General features: G+C 41.9%; 1 protein-coding gene across 1 annotated transcript in view; it reads right to left on the bottom strand.

Annotated features, from left to right (window-relative positions):
• Nucleotides 1-20,029, bottom strand: part of lrp11 (low density lipoprotein receptor-related protein 11) — a 69,308-nt gene that overhangs the window by 38,916 nt on the left and 10,363 nt on the right. Inside the window, exons 2-5 of the mRNA XM_052095308.1 lie at nt 11,229-11,386; nt 4,368-4,509; nt 3,391-3,516; nt 452-598 (exon numbers count right to left, since the gene is read on the bottom strand). Coding sequence (XP_051951268.1) covers nt 452-598; nt 3,391-3,516; nt 4,368-4,509; nt 11,229-11,386 — 573 coding nt within the window. The remainder of the gene's footprint in view (nt 1-451; nt 599-3,390; nt 3,517-4,367; nt 4,510-11,228; nt 11,387-20,029) is intronic.

Raw genomic sequence — 20,029 nt, 5'->3', positions numbered from 1 at the left:
CACAGTCAGTACTCGGGAGAGGGCTCCCTCTGCTGGCGTGACGTTACAGATGTATTTCCTCATGAAATCAGAGACTGTCCTCAAAATCTGAACACAAGTAATCAAATGAGATGACCAGGTGTAACAGTGATGTCTCGCGTGTACAGTTGTAATCGGATCACCCAAAACTCATCTTAATACCAGGTGAACACATGGTCTCAGTCGGGGACGAATGGTCATGTAGTTGATACACTACAGTCCTGAAGCGTTCGCACCAGCACAACGAAAAACCAGACTGAGTCGCAGGACACTGACTGCAAGTCGTGTAGTGTACGCTTTGCTTTATACACAGATGCAACTTATTTGTGGGTCCGGGTCCCCCACCCCCAATAACACTGTTTTGATCAGGGGCAGCTTATATTCAGCTGCAACTTTATTTCCAGAATAAAACAATATGTATTTCATGTCTTACCTTGGATGCCTATTCCATAATGTTGGTGTTGTTCAGGTTTATGAGGGATATCAGATATTTGTATTTCTGCAGGCTTCTGGGCTGCTTTTTCAGTTTGTATATCTGGTCTATGTTTAGAGGGGGGGCTGGACATATGACCAGTATCAGCTACAAAAGAGACAATACAGAACACATTTCTATTATGCATTTAGGTCAAACATTTCCAGTAAGGGGTGGGCAGTAATATCAAAATCTTATATCGCAACAGCTTTTGGGGAAGTACCCTCAAAAACACACCTACTGTACCCTTTACATGTCAGTTGGAATCTATTTGCACCTTATCTGTCCCTAAATGGTACATACGTGTACCTTAAAGGGGTCATGTCATGCATTTTCTTTTACTTGATTATTTTCCTAAAGGTTCACTTAAAATGTAAGTAAAGGTTTTTTTTTATCACAAAAACAGTATAATATGACCTTTTTCCGACCTGTCTCTTGCCCTCTGTCTGAAACGCAATGTTATTATTGTGCTACATCTGTCAGGATCCTTTAACTTTTGTCATTCAAGTTTATTGTGGTGGCAGGATCCTGACACGTATGTTCTATGTCTCTGTGTGAGCACACGGCTTTGGTTGTTTTCCTGGCCATGTGTTCTTCTGTCTTGTCTGTGTGTCTCATGTTCAGAGCATGGTGTCTGGATCCTGACTCTTCGGTCTGGTTCGGTCTGGTTTCTGAGTTGGGATCCAGACACTCATGCTCTATATCTTGTCTTTTTGTTTGAGCACATGGCTAATGATGGCTTCATTGCCATGTGTTCTTTCTGTCCGGTCTGTTGTGTTTGATGTAAGAACATGGTTCTTGTTTAGTTGTTTGCCATGTGCTCTCCTATCTTTCGTCCTGAACCCACCCCCTTGTTACCTCATTTTTAGTTAATTTGCATCACCTGCTTTCCCTCCTTGTTTCTTTCTTATTTAACCCCATTGTGTTTTTTTGTCTCGTGCCAGTTCGTTGTGGTTTATCACCCTGTTAGGTTCTCCTGTGTCAGTTCCTGTCCAGCCCTGCCTTGTGTGTTTGTTCCAGCCCGGAGCATTGAACCCAGTCTGTCCTGTAGCGTTCTACCCTGGACCTTGAAGTTTTTGGGGTTGTTTCTGTTTTTGTTTTATAATATTAAATAAAGCTCATCATCTCACCTCTCAATGAGTCCTTGCCCTCTCTGTAATCGAACCTTGACAATAAAGACTTCAATATACTGTTATGATTGGTTAACATATTTGTGGAGTAAACATCCCCTGCCAAAACACATGTGGAACAGTTTTTTTCCAAGAATGTAAGCATGAAACGTGCAAGCAATTTACAAAATCCCCTAAAGCTCTCAGTCCAGGCAAACAATGATAGCTATACAGTATGTCCCAATATATGTGAAGCACGCAGTAAACTATTACAGTTGTTCTGACTGAAATAACAATCGAAAACAGAACACACTGTTGCTCCCCAAAACTTAGAATACTAGGCAAAGTTGGCAGTGGTGAAAATAGCCCCTTCCCTGATTTAATTAAGGATTTGCAGTCCAATAATATTTTAACTGCACCATCTTTCAATAACAGTTCCTTTGCTAAGCTTAAATCATATTGTGAGTGTTTCACAAGCAATCCATGATGAAATGTTCTGAATATGCAAAGGTAATATAATCCATGCTGATGTTGAGTGCTTCAACCGGCTTCAACAGGCCAAAGCAGAGACGCTGGTCTTCACATCTCACATCTTTCGTGTTTGTTTACACACAGGACTGAATGTGTTTCTCAAGTTGTGCTTGTACCGCTCTTAAAACATTGCTGGAAACAAATCAAAATGATCAAAGACATCCATCTAATTCATGTTTAAAATTAACAACAAATAAAAATAGCACAGATGGGTGCAAAAACGGAAACGTCTTCAAAACAGCACAAAAATAAGACAGGCAAGCTAAATGAAACACATTGTGGGTCTCCATTTTAGAGTTATAACTTGACTTTGCATCTTTTAAAAGAAGTGCGAGATCCATGATAACAGTCGAAGGTGCTTGTCTAGTGCACATTTACGTAGAAAAACATTTAAATCCAGATGAAGTTGTCCTGTGTAAGTCGACTTAAGATGAATCTCCCATTATGGGCCATCTCTTTCCTCTTCACCTGTGTGACAGACTGAGCACCAGTGGGCAAGGACAAGGGTACAATGATGAAAAATAGGCATTGATATCTTGATGAAGTGGTGTTGCATATGCAGATGTATTTAGTCTTTGTGATGTCACAAGTTCCACGAATTCCAAACAAGCCATTTTTGCAGCTTGATTTAAATAAATGATCTTTTTTATATTAAAGAGGAAGTTTTCAGTTCTGAAACTTTCAGTATGTTTTTATAATACAATGAACTCTTACATTTTAAAAGATCAAGGAAAATGTTATTCCTCATGTCATGACCCCTTTAAACAATAGTAATAGTTACTATTACTAACAATAGTTACTCACCAGCATTACTATCATTTCCAATAGTTGGCACTGCTCCATCTTTCAAAACACGTTTCTTTGCAATGTCTGAATCATAATAGTTCTCAAAAGAATACTTAGTCATTTTCAGGAACGCCTAACGTTAGGATCCTTCGGAAGGCCACGCAGAGATACAGCAAAACAGTCTAAACTTGTGACACCCTCAGCCAAAACTAGTTGTTTTGAGTCTGCTAGTGTGACGACGGCTTTTTAAGTCAAAATCTAAAAGAAAATTGGATTTCTCATGACATGACCCCTTTAAGGAGTAAAGAGGGTACAGGAGGTATACCATTGAGGGTACTGTCCGAGTGACAAGCTATTGCACCCAAAAGGTATCATTTTTGCCCATTTGTTTTCTGACAATGCAGTTTCAATTTTAAAATAGTTCAAATAGTGCAAAAGCTTTTGATAAGATGGTAGGAGATTGGTTTGGCTCACAGTTTTGGCAGAAGTCTTCATCAGATCGATCAGGGCAGTGTTGCTTTCCATCACAGGCATAACCAATATCAATACAACAGCCATCATCACACATGAACTGATACCGAGAACAGTGACCTGTACACACTGAGAATACACACGCACGCACACATGCACACACACACACACACACACACAAGTCTGTATATATACAAGTTTAAGATTACAGCTCTATTATAGTAATACACATGGGGTCAATAAATGGGCTGGGCTGTCAAAATTTGATCTGTAGTAAGTTAGTCTACCCACTGGGAGCCTTCTACAACCTTAACTTCAACTTGAGCGGCTTAGAATGAGATAAAATAATTTTAATGACATTTGTTTGATTTGTTTCTCACTCACTAGGAGCCTATTACAAACTTTGGAATGTGAAATAAAATTTTGGTGAATTTTAGTGATGTATTTTTTTTTAATAATTGAATATTGTTTACGTATATTTAGTCATATTGGGAAAATAAGACCTGTAGTAAGTCGTGCACCCACTAGGAGCCAGCTACAACCTTTGGAATGTGAAAATATGATTTTGGTGAATTTTAGTTATTTTTTCTTAAATTATGTAATTAGACATATTGGGAAAAGAACACCTGTAGTAAGTCATGCTTCTCACAGGGAACCTATTACAACCTTTGCAATAAGAAAACAGCTTTTACGTTTATTTAAGTGATGTTTTTCTAAAATAGTTGCATACTGTATCCGTATGATTTGGCATATTGGGGAAATAAGACTTGTATTCAGTCATGCATCTCACTAGGAACCTACTACAACCTTTAGAATGTGAAAACAACTGGACTGTGAAAATGAAATAGGACTTCATGTTTTGGGACCCAACTGTTGAGCTCCCTTATACAGGGCTTCAATTAATTGTTCTGACAATTCACCCACTAGTCGATTTTGAAAATGTAGTCTTGCACATCCATAACATGCAAATAATAGTTTACCTTCTGCATTTGGTGCGGGTGCAAGCACACTGACAGACACGTTATCAGAGCTTTTCTGTCCAGCTGTGTCAGTGACAGTCATCTGAAAGGTGTAAACTCCTTCTCTGAGACCACTGAGTTTCAGCAGGCCCTGGTGAGTCACCTACACAACACATCAGACCACATAATAAATACAAGCGAACGTCCACCTCACATTATATTTAAAAATCTATTCTGTACTTAGCAGCTGAGGAGGAGTGAAATGGTCCACATTAAATGGTTAAGTACATGTTTGTATCACTGTCCATCTCATGTGTAACAACACCTAATTAAATGTTTAAGAATTGTCCATTGTCAAGAGTAATTTCAGTCATTCTCAATCACTAGATCCTTCAAGTCCTATTCACACAGGAAAAAACAGGACCCATCAGACCAGGCGACCATCTTCCACTGCTCCAAATTTCAGGTTTGACACTTGCGTGCCCACTGTAGGTGCTTTCGATGGTGGACAGGGGTCATCATGGGCACTCTGACCAGTCTGCCCCATATGCAGCAGGGTGCGATGCACTGTGAGACAATCCTCCCGTAACCATCATTATAATTTTCTATGGCTTGTGCCAGAGTAGATCTTCTGTTGGTTCAGATCGATGGGATAGCTATCGTTGCCCTCGTGTTGCCCTCGTATATTGATGATCTTAGAGGCCCAACACTGTGTCGCCGGTTTATCCATTTACATTTCTGCATTTGTCAGACACTTTTATCCAAAGCGACTTACAGTGCAATTATTACAGGGACAATCAGGAGCAACCTGGAGTTAAGTGCCTTGCTCAAGGGCACAATGGTAGGGGCCGTGGGGTTCGAACCAGCGACCTTCTGATTAACAGCCCTGTACTTTAGCCACTACGCCACCACCACCACGGATCCCTCCTCGGATCACTGTCAGTAGGTACTCACCACTGCTGACCAGGAGTGCCCCACAAGTCTTGCCGTTTCAGAGATGCTCTGACCCAGTCGTCTGGCCATAAAAATTTGGCTCTTGTCAAAGTCGCTCAGGTCTTTACTCCTGCCCATCCTGCATTCAACACATTGACTATGAGAACTGACTGTTCCCCGTCTGTCGCTCTCTCCACGTTGTGTCGGAGAAGCGACACAAGGGGGTCTCTCTTGAGCGCCGAATATGCCTCTGATCCATTGAAAAAAGGCCAATGAGAAGTTGGCAGTCAGTATTTGCATAACCCGCCCCCGGACATACGGGTATAAAGGCGAGGCAAATACTAGAGTTCATTCAGAAATTTTCTTCAGAGCCGATGCTTGTGCATGCTGTTCGCGTGAAAACAAACCCGTTCCTGTATTCCTCTGACGCTGTTGGATTGAGGGCGCATTACAGCGGCAATTCTTCTCCTTGCACGGCAGTGCATATTGCATCTGGGCGCTTTGACAGCGCAGTATAAAAAAACTCAGACGAGGCCAAGGCGCTCAAAGAACTGCACGTGGGTAGCCCTGATCCTGACGTGCTGCAGGAACTGCGCTCAGCGACCGACCTCGCCCTCAGAGCCACGAAGGTCACGGCGCAGTCACTCGGGCAGGCCATGGCCACCCCCGTGGTCCAGGAACGACACCTATGGCTGAACCTGGTCGAGATGCGTGAGACCGACAAGCTTCGCTTTCTCGACGCTCCAGTCTCCCAGTTCGGTCTCTTCGGCGACACCACAGAGGACTTCACCCAGCAGTTCTCCGCGGTGAAGAAACAGACGGAGGCGATATCACATATCCTGCCCCGCCGCAAACCTGCCGCCCCAGGCCCTGCCCCGTCTGCTCGCCGAGGGCGTCCCCCTGCGAGGAAACGACAAGCTGCTCCGCCTCAACCTGGGCCCAGCTCTCAGCCCACGCGTCGAGTGCTCTGCAGGAAGCAGAAGCCCCCCGTCTCACGGACCCCCTCGAGGACCCGGAAGGCTCCCAGGCGCTCCTGAGACGGACGACCCAGAGCCCAAGACGTTAGCTCCGGAGATGGTAAGACCACTCCGTCCCCCGGTGGAGGGCCGGGAGGAGAATTTTCCTTTAAAAACTTTTCTTTTGCCGCTCCCCTTCACCGGGGCAGCGCTACCCAAATTCTCAATAAAAGAGCTATTTCCTTTGTCTCTTGGTCATCTGGCCCGCAAATGCCGTTCTCACGGCACTCTGCCCCCAGATCTCAACAGTCCCGGCACGCTGGACGTGGCACCAGGCCAGCCTTCAGCCTCACGACTGTTCCCCGGCCGGCCGGTTCTGACGAGTCCAGAGGACGCCACTACAGGACCTCCTCCTCAGTCACCAACCCGCCCCCTGCCGGATGTCCGGAGCAAGGTAAGTGCTTTGAGTCTTTTCTCAGCACCAGAGCCTCGGGACGCATCCGCGCCTCCCGACGGCGTACTACCTGCTCCACCCCGCTGCGAAGCCCCACCGGGTACGTCAAAAATAACCGTCCCTTTGGTGCCCCTAGCACGGAGATTGGATGCGTGGCTTTCACTTCCCAACCCGTCTCGCTGGCTGGCCTGGACCATTCGACTCGGTTACGCAATTCAGTTTGCCAGGCCCCCGCCCCCTTTCACGGGCGTCCGCTTTACCACAGTGCACGGCCAACATGCCAAATTCCTGCGCGCGGAGATCGCTACTCTTCTACTCAAAGACGTGAAAGAGCCTGTCCCTCCAACTGAAATGAAGAAGGGTTTCTACAGCCCTTTCTTCATTGTACCCAAGAAAGGCGGCGGCTTACGACCAATCTTGGACCTGCGAGTTTTCAATCGAGCGCTGCTCAAACTCCCGTTCAAAATGCTCACGCACAAGTGTATCTTGACAAGCGTCCAGCACCTAGATTGGTTCGCAGCGGTAGACCTGAAGGACGCGTACTTCCATGTCTCAATTTTGCCGCGACACCAACCTTTTCTACGGTTCGCGTTCGACGGCCAGGCGTTCCAGTACAAAGTCCTCCCCTTCGGCATATCTCTGTCCCCTCGCGTCTTCACGAAAGTCGCAGAGGCAGCTCTTGCCCCGCTCCGAGAAGCCGGCATCCGCATACTCAATTACCTCGACGACTGGCTCATACTGGCCCACTCCCGAGAGTTACTATGCGCTCACAGAGACCAGGTGCTCAGGCACCTCAGCCGCTTGGGGCTTCAGGTCAACCGAGAAAAGAACAAGCTCACCCCGGTCCAGAGCATCTCCTTTCTCAGCATGGAGTTAGACTCAGTCTCAATGTCCGCACGTCTCACCAACGAGCGTGCGCAGTCGGTGCTGAAATGCCTCGCCAAATTCAGGCCAGGCACGACGGTCCCTCTAAAACTCTTCCAGAGGCTCCTGGGGCATATAGCATCCTCTGCCGTGACCACGCCGCTGGGGTTGATGCATATGAGACCGATTCAGCACTGGCTTCAGACTCGAGTCCCGAGTGATAATCACCCCTGCCTGATGAAAAATACTAAAACCCTGGACAGACCTCTGCTTTCTACGGGCAGGAGTGCCCCTGCAGCAGGTGTCCCTGCAGCAGGTGTCACTACCGACGCCTCCAGATTGGGTTGGGGCGCGTGTGCAAAGGGCATGCAGCCGCGGGCCGGTTTCTCCAGTAAATTCGAGACAAACACGTCCTAATCAGGTCAGACAGCACCACTGTGGTAGCGTACATAAATCGCCAAGGCGGAGTACGCTCCAGCCACATGTCACGACTCGCCCGTCGTCTCCTCCTTTGGAGCCAGCTGCGTGCCACTCACATTCCCGGCAAGCTCAATGTGGTAGCGGACGCACTGTCACGACAAAGCTGACCCAGCGGAGAGTGGAGGCTCCACCCCCAGTCGGTCCAACTGATTTGGGAACGGTTCGGCAGAGCCCAGGTAGACCTGCTTGCCTCCCGAGAGACCTCCCACTGTCCGCTCTGGTATGGCTGAACAGAGGCTCCCCTTGGGACAGACGCGCTGGCGCACAGCTGGCCTGCGGGGCTACGCAAGTATGCATTTCCCCCAGTGAGCCTTCTTGCACAGGTTCTGTGCAAGGTCAGGGAGGACGAGGAACAAGTCACATTAGTGGCTCCCTACTGGCCCAACCGGGCCTGGTTCTCGGACCTCGTGCTCCTCGCGACAGCCCCTCACTGGTGAATTCCCCTGAGGAAGGACCTTCTTTCTCAGGGGCAGGGCACGCTCTGGCATCCACATCCAGACCTTTGGAAACTCCACGTCTGGTCCCTGGACGGGATGCGGAAGATCTAGCTGGTCTACCACCTACCGTCGTAGACATGATCAACCAAGCCAGAGCCCCTTCTACCAGGCAGCTTTATGCCCAGAAGTTGCGCTTGTTCGCAGATTGGTGTTCTTTCAGGGCGGAAGACCCACAGAGGTGTGCAGTTAGGTTGGTGCTCTTATTCCTGCAAGAGAGGCTGGAGGGGAGGCTGTCCCCTTCCACCCTAAAAGTGTATGTCGCTGCTATCGCGGCTCACCACAACGCAGTAGACGGCAAGTCCCTTGGTAAGCACGACTTAATCATCAGGTTCCTAAGAGGCGCCCGGAGGTTAAATCCCTCCCGGTCAAGCCTGTTCCCCTCCTGGGACCTCTCGGTAGTCCTCGCGGGCCTCCAGAGACCTCCCTTCGAGCCGCTAGTATCAGTTGGACTCAGGGCCCTCTCTCTTAAGACTGCCCTGCTGATCGCGTTCGACTCCATCAAGAGGGTCGGGGACCTGCAAGCGTTCTCTGTTATCGACACTTGCCTGGAATTCGGTCCGGCAGACACTCATGTGATCCTAAGACCGCGACCGGGCTATGTGCCCAAGGTTCCTACCATGCCCTTCAGAGACCAGGTAGTGAACCTGTAAGCGCCAACCCGGGAGGAGGCAGACCCAGCCCCTTCGTTGCTGTGTCCGGTACGTGCTTTGCATACCTACCTGGACCGCACGCAGAGCTTTATATGCTCTGAGCAGCTCTTTGTATGGTTTGGGGGACAGAGGAATGGAAACGCTGTCTACAAACAGAGGCTTTCCCACTGGGTTGTACATGCCATTTCGTTGGCTTATCACACCCAGGCCGTGTCCCCCCCTTTGCGGGTCCGAGCTCACTCGACAAGGAGTGTTGCGTCCTCGTGGGCACTGGCCAAGGGTACCTCCCTGGCAGACATTTGTAGAGCAGCGGGTTGAGCGACACCCAACACCTTTGCAAGATATTACAATCTCAGGGTTGAGTCAGTTTCATCCCGTGTTTTCTCAGGTCTGAGCCAGTAGAACTCGGTAACACGCTGATGGGCTGGCCGGGTGAATCGCTTGCATATACGCCTTTTCCCTTGCTTGAGGTAAAACAGTGTGTCTTTTTTCCCAGGAGACTTCACCCAACGCGAATCCCTGGTCGATTTCTCCCTTGCCCTCATGGGTCCGCAGTTCGGCAGAGGAACTTGCCGACCCAATCCACTGCGGGTACTCAGATCTACCCTGTACTGGAATAGGTGCTCCACAGAGTAGGGACTCCTAAGAGGACTCCCCCTGTGTGTGTTTTTCGCAATATGGTCCCCTTACGAGCAGACTCGCGTTTTCCTTGGGTAAGTTTCGGCTGTCCCCCGGTCGCCGTGTGTAGCAACTCCACCCTCGCTGAGGCTGGATCTGCCACCGCACCACTTCCACGTGTCGCCTAAAAACACATGTGATGTATTCACCACCGTACCTTCCCAGTTGGGCAGGGGTGGTCTCCGCAGGGTCTTTTCCCCCCTGGAAGAATGGGAAATTGGGTAAGACCCCCTTCCCTCAGTGCGTGTAAGGGCCCCGGCTGTCTATTGCTCTATGCGAGAAACATAGAGAGAAAAGAGGCCCAGCCAGGCTTGGCCCGTTCCCAGGTTGGCAAGCGTCGCCTTGTTCCCCTGCCTAGGGTAACCAGAAGGATTCCGATTACTTTTTTGGGGCATTGGGGAAGGGTACGTCAAGTCTGACACAGCTGGTCGTATGGCACGTAACAAATACCTGCCCGCTCCTGTGTCAGCAGAACACGTACACAGCTCAGCGCATGACGGATTTAAATTGGACCCCTAGTGTCGCTTCTCCGACACAACGTGGAGAGAGCGACAGACGGGGAACGTCTAGGTTACTAGACGTTGTGTCTTCCCGGCCACGTCGCTGAGCCGAACCGCTGTAGTGGCCAGAACCATTTTCGGCTCCTCAGAAAAATCCTGAATGAACTCTAGTATTTGCCTCGCCTTTATACCCGTATGTCCGGGGGCGGGGTATGCAAATACTGACTGCCAACTTCTCATTGGCCTTTTTTCAATGGATCAGAGGCATATTCGGCGCTCAAGAGAGACCCCTAGTGTCGCTTCTCCGACACAACGTCTCGTTCCCTCCATCAGGGAACGGAGGTTACATCCGTAACCTAGACGACATGTGGCCTTATTTGGAGACGATCAACGTGTGAGTGGTCATAATCTTTTGACTCAGTGTAGATTCAAACAACAAAAACAGATACAAATCTGAAGCTTGGGAACTTAAGTTATCTTGATAAAACATGTTATATTGACTTTTGCTTGAGTTACCTTGATAAGACAAGACAGAAAAAATAACAAGCCATGACCTCTGTGGAATTTCATATGGAAAAAACAGGCCTAATTCATGAAAGATTAATCGTGTTCGTGAAATTAGAGGTCAGCCGACATATCTGTTTTACTAATTGGTGCCATTGCCCTTAAATTAAATCAGAACTTTTCCCTGATATTATTGGGAACTAGGATTTTACTAATTTTAGACTCTTGTTGCCTCTATGTCTGACCCCGTCACAGTAAGGAAAGACTTAAATTTGTTTAACATTTAACAATAAATTGATTTTTAAAAATATCTCATAACAATGTTACCTTATAAGAGATTTAGAACATCGACTACTAAAGTTGTACCTTCATGTTAACCGAGGGGTCTCCTTTAACCAGAGTCCATTCATAATGTGTGATGTCATGATCATCAGTGCTATCTCTACCATCTAGCACCGCCCAGTCTGTCGGCAGCTGAACCACCAAGTCCTGTCCTGCGTCACTGCGAGGTGGCTCGTCCAAACCTGAAAAAACCCAAACACCCGAATTGTCAAGATTAACAGTTACTGTGACAAACTTAATTGCCAACATTGTTTTCTTTTTCTTTTGTTTTGTGTATTTTCTCCTCCATTCTCCCCAATTTGGAATGCCTAATTCCCAGTCCACTGTAAGTCCTTGTGGTGGCGTAGTGACTCAATCCGGAGGACGAATCTCAGTTGCCTCCGCATCTGAGACTGTCAATCCGTACATCTTATCACATGGCTTGTTGAGCACATTACTGCGGAGACCTAGCATGTGTGGAGGCTCAAGCTATTCTCCACGGCATCCCGCACAACTCATCACCCACCCCACCGAGAATGAGAACCACATTACAGCAACCACAAGGAGGTTAACCCAACTTAACTTTACCTTCCCTAGCAACCAGGCCAATTGGTTGCTTAGGAAGCCTGTCTGGAGACACTCAGCAGAGTCAGCATGCCCTGGATTCGAACTTGCGACTCCAGGTGTGGTAGTCAGCATCTTTTCTTGCTGAGCTACCCAGGCCCCCAATTGCCAATATTGTTAAAAACTGCGTTTTTGTTCTATATAAAACACAGTCTTTTTTACATTAGAGCTGGGCCTCAATATATTCCCAATAATTTTGCTGGCAATATAAAATTAAGCAGCATTGTGAATTATTGCAATGATGTTAATACACTTCTTACTTTGCATTTAGGTTTCCTTAAGATCTTGTCACTAGACTAGTTTCGCAATCCTTCCTTACCTCCACTCACAAGTATGAACCTTAAAAGGTGCTTTAAGTGATTTTCTGGAGCTTTCACAAGATTTCGTCATTACATGATCCCTATAATCATAATCCCGCCCTCCAAAGAGACACGCACACACAGAGATACTTGGAGACCGTTGTAATCAGAGAGCACCTCAATGACACAGGTGAGAGAAAAAAAGTAATAATTTTTTTTTTAATGTCAGCAAACCCCAAGCAGTTACACTGACCTTGTACAGGTACTACGTCTAGGATGATGATTCTCAAAAGCAACAGTAGCAAAATCGCATTCTCACACAACAAACTGGCACATCAAATCAATCAAACTGATGCTCTTAGCTTCCTGCTGCCCATATGTGGGCTGTCCTGTGAAAGTGCTGAATGATTGACAGGCACAAAGTGCTTCAAAGTCTTGATTGGCTCAAAAAATTATCTGGCTGTGGGCCACCATTTTCCCCCAGCTGTTAACAGACCCTTACGAAAATCGAGAGTTCATGGAAACTTTGCCTCAAACTTAATTAAAATTCGCCACTGATATGTTTCACACGTAAATGAGCGGCAAACTTGTAGAAAATTGTACACTGTTGCCAAAGGTTCACCACTACCAGTGAAGAGCTGCAAACTTCTGGCAAACTTTTGAGGCAAATCAAAATCTAATTCGCAAGTGAAAAAAGAGCGGCAAATTTGTGGCTAGTTTAGATTTTTTTTAAGGGGAGCCTTACACTGTCACAGAGACAAATGTGATGTTTTTTGCCATCTATTTCAGTGATCAGGCATGTGATTGGCAAAGGGCCAGAAAAATGTACACAGCAAAGCATGTCGTAGGGATGCACGAAAAAAGTCATACTGCGATATTTGAGGTTAATATTGCAATTGCGATATAATAAACAAATGGTAACATGAGTCAACTTGCTTGGTTATCAAGGAAAATGCACAAATAGATTACTGATAATGCTGAAATGTGTATTTCTCAACTCAAACATACAAACTAGCAACAACAACAACTATAAATGCAGTGTTTTCAAATTAAAATATTTTACAAAATTAAATAATATCTTTGCATTACTGCAAACTTGTTATTTTCTCAATATTACACCTAAATAAAATAGAACATACGAATTTTCACGATAATAAGATTGTCCAAACAAACAGGGACATTTAAGCAGGATGTAACATGTACTTTGTATAAACTCTTTTGAAAAGGAAACTGGATATAAAAGTGGTTTGATATATGGGACATTTATAAGAGAAGTTAAATTTCACATTTTAAAAGTGCTTACAGAGAACGCATACAATTATCGAGAATTCACATGGGTCAATTTTTTAGGTCAGAAAATATTTTGTTCCAGGTTAATCCAGAAAAACAAATCCCAGAGTGATATCTAACAGGTAATAAAGCACAACAGTCTGGTAAAAAGTCTGGCAAAAAGCACCTCTGTTTTCTAAATAATCTTTGAGAAATTATGTAAAAATAAAAAATAAACATATAATTACACTGCAATAGAAGAGTACATTTTATTCCACATTAATATATCTGTATATTATCATATTTTTATGAATAATACTGGTTACGCCAGCTGACACAAACCAGTTACACCACCTGATCATATTGGTTCTACAGTCAAAGGCCATTGTTTGTTGAAGAAATTGACACTGGAAATCAAGCATGACAGTCAACAAGGTGAAGTAACATGGAGTTTTATTTGATTTCAATGAAGGAAAAATATCTGACAACAACAAATCAGAGTAAAAACATGTTTTCAAAAATTGTGTGTGAGAGAGAGGGGGAGAATCATGTGTGATTAGGGTCGTGCGTGTGCTTTGAAATCGTTAGTTTTGAATGACGTGAGTTGAAAGGTTCTGGCTCAGAGATAATGTGCAGCACATCAGACTCATAACAGAATAGGAGGTCAGGTTGATGAGGCCAGGTGAACACATTCTTCCCAGCTGTTGCATGCAGTTCTGTTTGTGCACAAAACTTATTTTCTCCATGGTAAGGGAGACCTTTGCATTGAATTGTCCTCTATTATATTGTATTAATTGTGAAATGGCAGAAATTCAATTAATTGTATTTTATTGATGAACATTTTTATCTTTGAGTAACTTTACTCCTATCACTGAATTGTTGGAGTTTGAGGTATTTTAAAGCTGCTGTTCATGTTCAACATGAGGTGTCAAAGTAGTATTTACTTAATGTAATATTTATGTAAATGTTGTGTAATATTGTGTAATATCTACACTTTAACTTTAATCAGTATCTTAAACTATATTTGTCCAAATTGGCTTCTAACAGACAGTCTTGTAATAGGAGTCAAATGGTGTAACCGCTTACACAATTTGACATTTCAATTTAAAATCTAATTTGACAGGCATTATCATGGACACGAGCACTTTACTTTTATTTACTATTAAATGCACTTTACTGAAATGTCTCTCATGATCTTAAAAATCTTTTGATCTGAAAGATTCAAAATTTGCCGTATTCTTAAATGTTTGAAATGAGTTTTGTAGACAAAAATATAATCGTGCCAACATATTCATTTATTTCATTTTAAAACTAATATTGTATTTTTAAAAAAAGTTGGACCAAATAATAAAGAAAAGCAGCCATGGGAACACAGATGGGAACTCCTTCAATACGGTTTAAAAAGCATCCCAGGGTGAAATATCAAGAAGTTGTTTGGGAAAATGTCAAGAGTTAATGTCTGCAAATTCTAGGCAAAGTGTGACTACTTTGAAGATGCTAAAATATAACATAGATTTTATTTATTTTTATTTTTTTAGTCACAACTCAATTCCTATATTTCAATTTCTGTTCTTCCATAGTCTTGAAGACTTTACTATTATTCTAAAATGTGAAAAATAATAATAATAAAGAATAAGTGACCCTAAACTTTGGACCAGTAGTGTAGTTCTAATGTACGATTATGCCAAACTAGTTGATACGTTGTTTTATTGAGAATTTCACCTTTTTTAAGCAAGAGTAATTTTTTGGTACAAAGTTTTTATGTTTACACCACATTGACATTTTTGCCATCATTCCCCAAATATTCTCTCAAAATTTATTAAAACCAAAACTTTTAGACTAGGTCCTCAATAAAAGAATGTATGCAAGTAATTTGTACATTTATTTTCAAATTTGAACCCTTTTAAATGTAACTAAACCAACTAAACAAAAAAACTTCCGTCATGTCATTGACCCTTCTGTCACAAGTCACATCTGGGCTTGTTTTGTCCAACAAATAGCATTAAGAGGTCATTTCTCCATCATTTCATCACTGATACGGGAAGGCTGTTGTGTGTTTTTGGTGTGTGTGTCAGTGTAATGATTCCGGGCGGACACATAACAAAGGTTGTATGTGTCCGACCAGTGTATTTGCTGGTCTATGCTGTATTAAAGGAAAATGCGTTAATCGTGACAAAGAAAAATGAACGCGTTAAACTTTTTTATTAATCGCATGCGTTAACACATACATTTTGAAACCTCTAATATATAGGAATATTTTGTAGTCAACTTAAAATATAATGTTTCTATACTTATAACCAACAACCTAAAACCTGTTTTATATATTTCCATAGTTTTTTATTCAATAATGTAATTTGCAATGCTTCATGAAATTGTAATTTGTATCCTCATGAAAGACAGTAAGTACACAGTCTTGTACCTTTGAGGATCATACAATGGGTAATAGTAACAAAAAGGATGCTTAGAATTGCAATGCTACCAATACCTCACAATGAGTAAAATGACAGATTAATCCTTCTATACAGGTGTAAAGGTATGGATCTTATTCCAATTGTAATTAAATAAAATGATCAAATGTGAAAATGAAAACCCCACTAACCATTTAATTTTCACAAATGTCCGCAAAGTATATACCAGAATTTTAAATAAAATGAATGATTACATTTTTTATCTAATAGTGACAATACCAGGGGACTGCAGATGAAAATTTGCCTTTGGCTAAATCCGGTACAATGCATAAAATGGAAACATTTATGTTAAAAATTATACATGGTCCCTTTTCAAATAAAGAACTAATAAAAAAAGTTTTAAAAAATTCATTATCTCAGTCAAAACTAAAATACAATTGCTGATTTGACATTCCATTTTCAAAGAAATCTTGAGGCAAATCTGCCAATATTAAAATGAAAGGCAAATGTGAAAAAGAAATTGTAAGTTCATTTTTTCCAAAGCACTGTCCTAATGTAAATGGCAGGGGCGGGTTACGATTTTCGAGGCCCCAAGCAACGTCCAGCTGGGGGACCCCATTTCAGTGTACAACCGGGGTAAATTACAGTTATTACAATAATTTTAAACTAATTTCTAACAGCCATTATAACCATTATATTGATGTAGCCAAGTACATTCAAAATGTTTAATTTAATTTAATTAAAATCGTTGGAGATGGCTTGGCCACGTGCTAAGAATGCCTGAGGATAGGCTACCACAAATTTTCTAAGCACAAACAACCCTCACTGGAAACGGCCTCAAGGTGGCATACTAACGACCACCAAACGCTATTTCCAAAGATCAGGAGAACAGTTTATTATGAAGCTGTTTAACCTTAGCCGGAAAGCATATGGAAGCACTTGGACCAGACATCTACAAACGCTTGCCAAAGATCGCCATCAATGGAAGGAAATCACTCATGAAGCGACGCATATCCACCTTGGATGAAGCCGTCATTAAGTCAAGTCAAGTAATACAAATCTAGATAAATATAATGAATGCACAATTACACAGTTTTTCCAGTAAATGAACACAAGGAAAAATGGTATTTCATTTAGAATTCAATAAATATAATTTTATAGGGCTAGGTATTGATACTGATTTTCCGATTCGATTCAATTCTGATTCACAAGCGCTAAATTTTAATCAATTCAATTCTGATTTCGATTCGATATCGATTCATATGGGTATATTTCAGTTAGAATATCCATTTTGTTGACATATGAAAGAAGTTCTTTCTCTAATTTGGTGCATTATGAAGTTATTTCATTTTAGAAATGTTATTTCATCATTCGTTTTTAATCATTTTGGTCACATTTAAGAAAAATAAACAAATTCCATGTATTCCATCAATAAATATGATTTCTTAATCTAAATATGATAAATTGCACATATTATATTGTAGATATAATTTCTTACATGTTTATTGTTTACTTGCATAATTTGTTCAATTTGCATAAACTAAGCATCTAAAACCTCTTGAATTCAACACTCAATTTTACTTGTGAATTCTAAATACATTTAATTAACTCCTTATTTCTATAGGACTAGTTTTCATATTCGGACTGTACCTATGAGTAGAGCGCTTTACGGAATTTGGACTGTGCTAGTGAAAATATTTGTTTTCCACTCCATATCAGATATCATTTTTCAGATATAATGATGTTAAGTAATTCTTAGGAATATCTGAAGGCAAACAATACTAGGTGATAATGTGTAATTTGAAAAGAAATTATTTTGGCGCATGCAGAGTGTTTCTTTTCCTCATCAGTGCTGAATAGAATGTCGCGTCTGTGCAGCTGTTTGAGATGTGTAACTTCCTCAATAGCACTTTGAACTATTCATTTTCTAATGGTCTTTGAAATCTGTGCCATGATATCAAAGTAAGCCTTATGATCACCAAGGCAAATCGCTGCATATCGAGTGATCGGTTTTGCACTATCCCATCGCGTCACACTCATGTGAAAACCAGGCTTCAATTGCACCACGCAAATGCGTTTAAAGCATATCAAGTGGTGGATCAATATTTTTACTCACCCCTAATAATGTATATGCTCCAAAAGCAATATTTATCTACACTGGTGGCCAAAAGTTTGGAATAATGTACAGATTTTGCTGTTTCAGAAGGAAATTGGTACTTTAATTAAAAAAAGTGGCATTCAACTGATCACAAATGTATGGTCAGAACATTACTGATGTAAAAACAGCACCATCACTATTTGAAAAAAGTCATTGTTGATCAAATCTAGACAGGCCCCATTTCCAGCAGCCATCACTCCAACAACTCATCCTTGAGTAATCATGAACCCATTGAGCTTTTGTGGGATCAGCTAGACTGTAAGGTGTGTGAGAAGTGCCCAACAAGACAGCCACACCTATGGCAAGTGCTACAGGAAGTGTGGGATGAAATGTCAACTGAGTATCTGGACAAACTGACAACTAGAATGTCAAGTAGTTGTCATTGCTACACGTGGAGGATTTTTGATGAAAAATCTTTGGAGTAGTTACAATTTTAATTGTAATTGTAATTTTTCACATTAGTAATGTCCTGAATATACATTGTGATCAGTTGAATGATCAGTAGAAAATTATCAATTTCTTTCCATAAGAGCAAAATCTGTACATTATTCCAAACTTTTGGCTGCCAGTGTACATATATTTTGAATAAACATTTCTGCAAACATTCATTCAACTTCACTCACTTATATTTTGGAACCCAGATGAATATTAAGCTTATTATTATAATACGATACAGAATTAATATTATTTTGATTATTTGTTTTATAGTAATATATTTATATCATATTTACTTTTATTGTGACGGAACAATATAGTGCACTGCTGTGTCCAACTCTATTTGACAGTTTACAGTCTTCCTCATTAAACATCTGTAGGGATGTCATAAAATATTGATATATACAGTGTATTCAGAAAGTATTTAGACAGTTTCATTTTTTTCACATTTTGTTATGTTACAGCCTTATGCTAAAATGATTTTTAAAAATGTCACATCAATTTTCACACCATACTCCATAATGACAAAGCAAAAAACTGATTTTTGTTAACTTTGCAAATTTATTAAAAAGAAAAAAATGGAAATATCATATTTATATAAGTGTTCAGACCCTTTGCTATGACACTTGAAATTTAGCTCAGGTGAATCCCATTTGTCTGGATCATATTTAAGATGTTTCTACACTTTGATTGGAGTCCACCTGTGGCTAATTCTGTTTATTGGACATGAATATGGAATATTTGTTGAAAGGCACACACCTGTCTATATAAGGTCTCACAGCTGTAAATGCATATCAGAGCAAAAGCCATGAGGTCAAAGGAACTGCCTGCAGAGCTCAGAGACAGGATTGTGTCGAGGCACAGATCTGGGAAAGACAAAAAAAAAATTTGCCTACATTTTCCCAAATAGTTTTGAACAACCAGGACCCTTCCTACACTGTAAAAAATTACTGTAAATTTACAGCCAAATTCCTACAGCAATATACTGTGATTCTTAAATACAGTAGTTTGCGGTTAAAAAATTTGCATTCTGGGAGATCAAGAGCAGACTCACTGTGAAGTGACTAGTTTTACAGTAAATAGCTGTTCTATGCAAGGCATTAGGGGAAAATTTACATTTAAAATCGTGATATCATCTCAAGCTATAGTGACATTTTGAAAAAAAAAAATATTATATATATATATATATATATATCATGATGCTTCTGACCAACTCCTCTGTTCTTTATCATCTCACATCAGCCTTCACTTGTCTGTCTAATGAGAAGTCATATAAAAAAAATCAACCTTTGAAGTAATGTACATATTAAATGTACAGTTTTGCCAAGATTAAAAAGTGTATTTTTTATTATTAAAAACAAAAAACAAAAACCTACACACAGTAAAATAACAGCATAGCACTGCATTGTGGGTTATAATGGTGACATACCCATAAGCCTTTGCGCTTGAATAAGTATGCATGCTTTGGAAATGTATTGGGGCCACAAAAATTTAAAACAAACAAAAAAACATGTACAAAAGTTTTTATTCAGACTTAATAGAAGTCTTAGTTTAATTAGTGTTGTTGTTTGTTATCAATAGTTGTGTTTTGTTTGAAGTCACCATTATGGTGATTAGTGTTCTCTTAAGCTGGCACCTCAGACCTTCTTTATT

This window comes from Xyrauchen texanus, chromosome 28 (assembly GCF_025860055.1).
Source record: "Xyrauchen texanus isolate HMW12.3.18 chromosome 28, RBS_HiC_50CHRs, whole genome shotgun sequence".
Classification (NCBI taxonomy): Eukaryota; Metazoa; Chordata; class Actinopteri; order Cypriniformes; family Catostomidae; genus Xyrauchen; species Xyrauchen texanus.
Note: the sequence above shows the minus strand (reverse complement) of the source record. Positions and strands in the feature narration are given on the sequence as shown.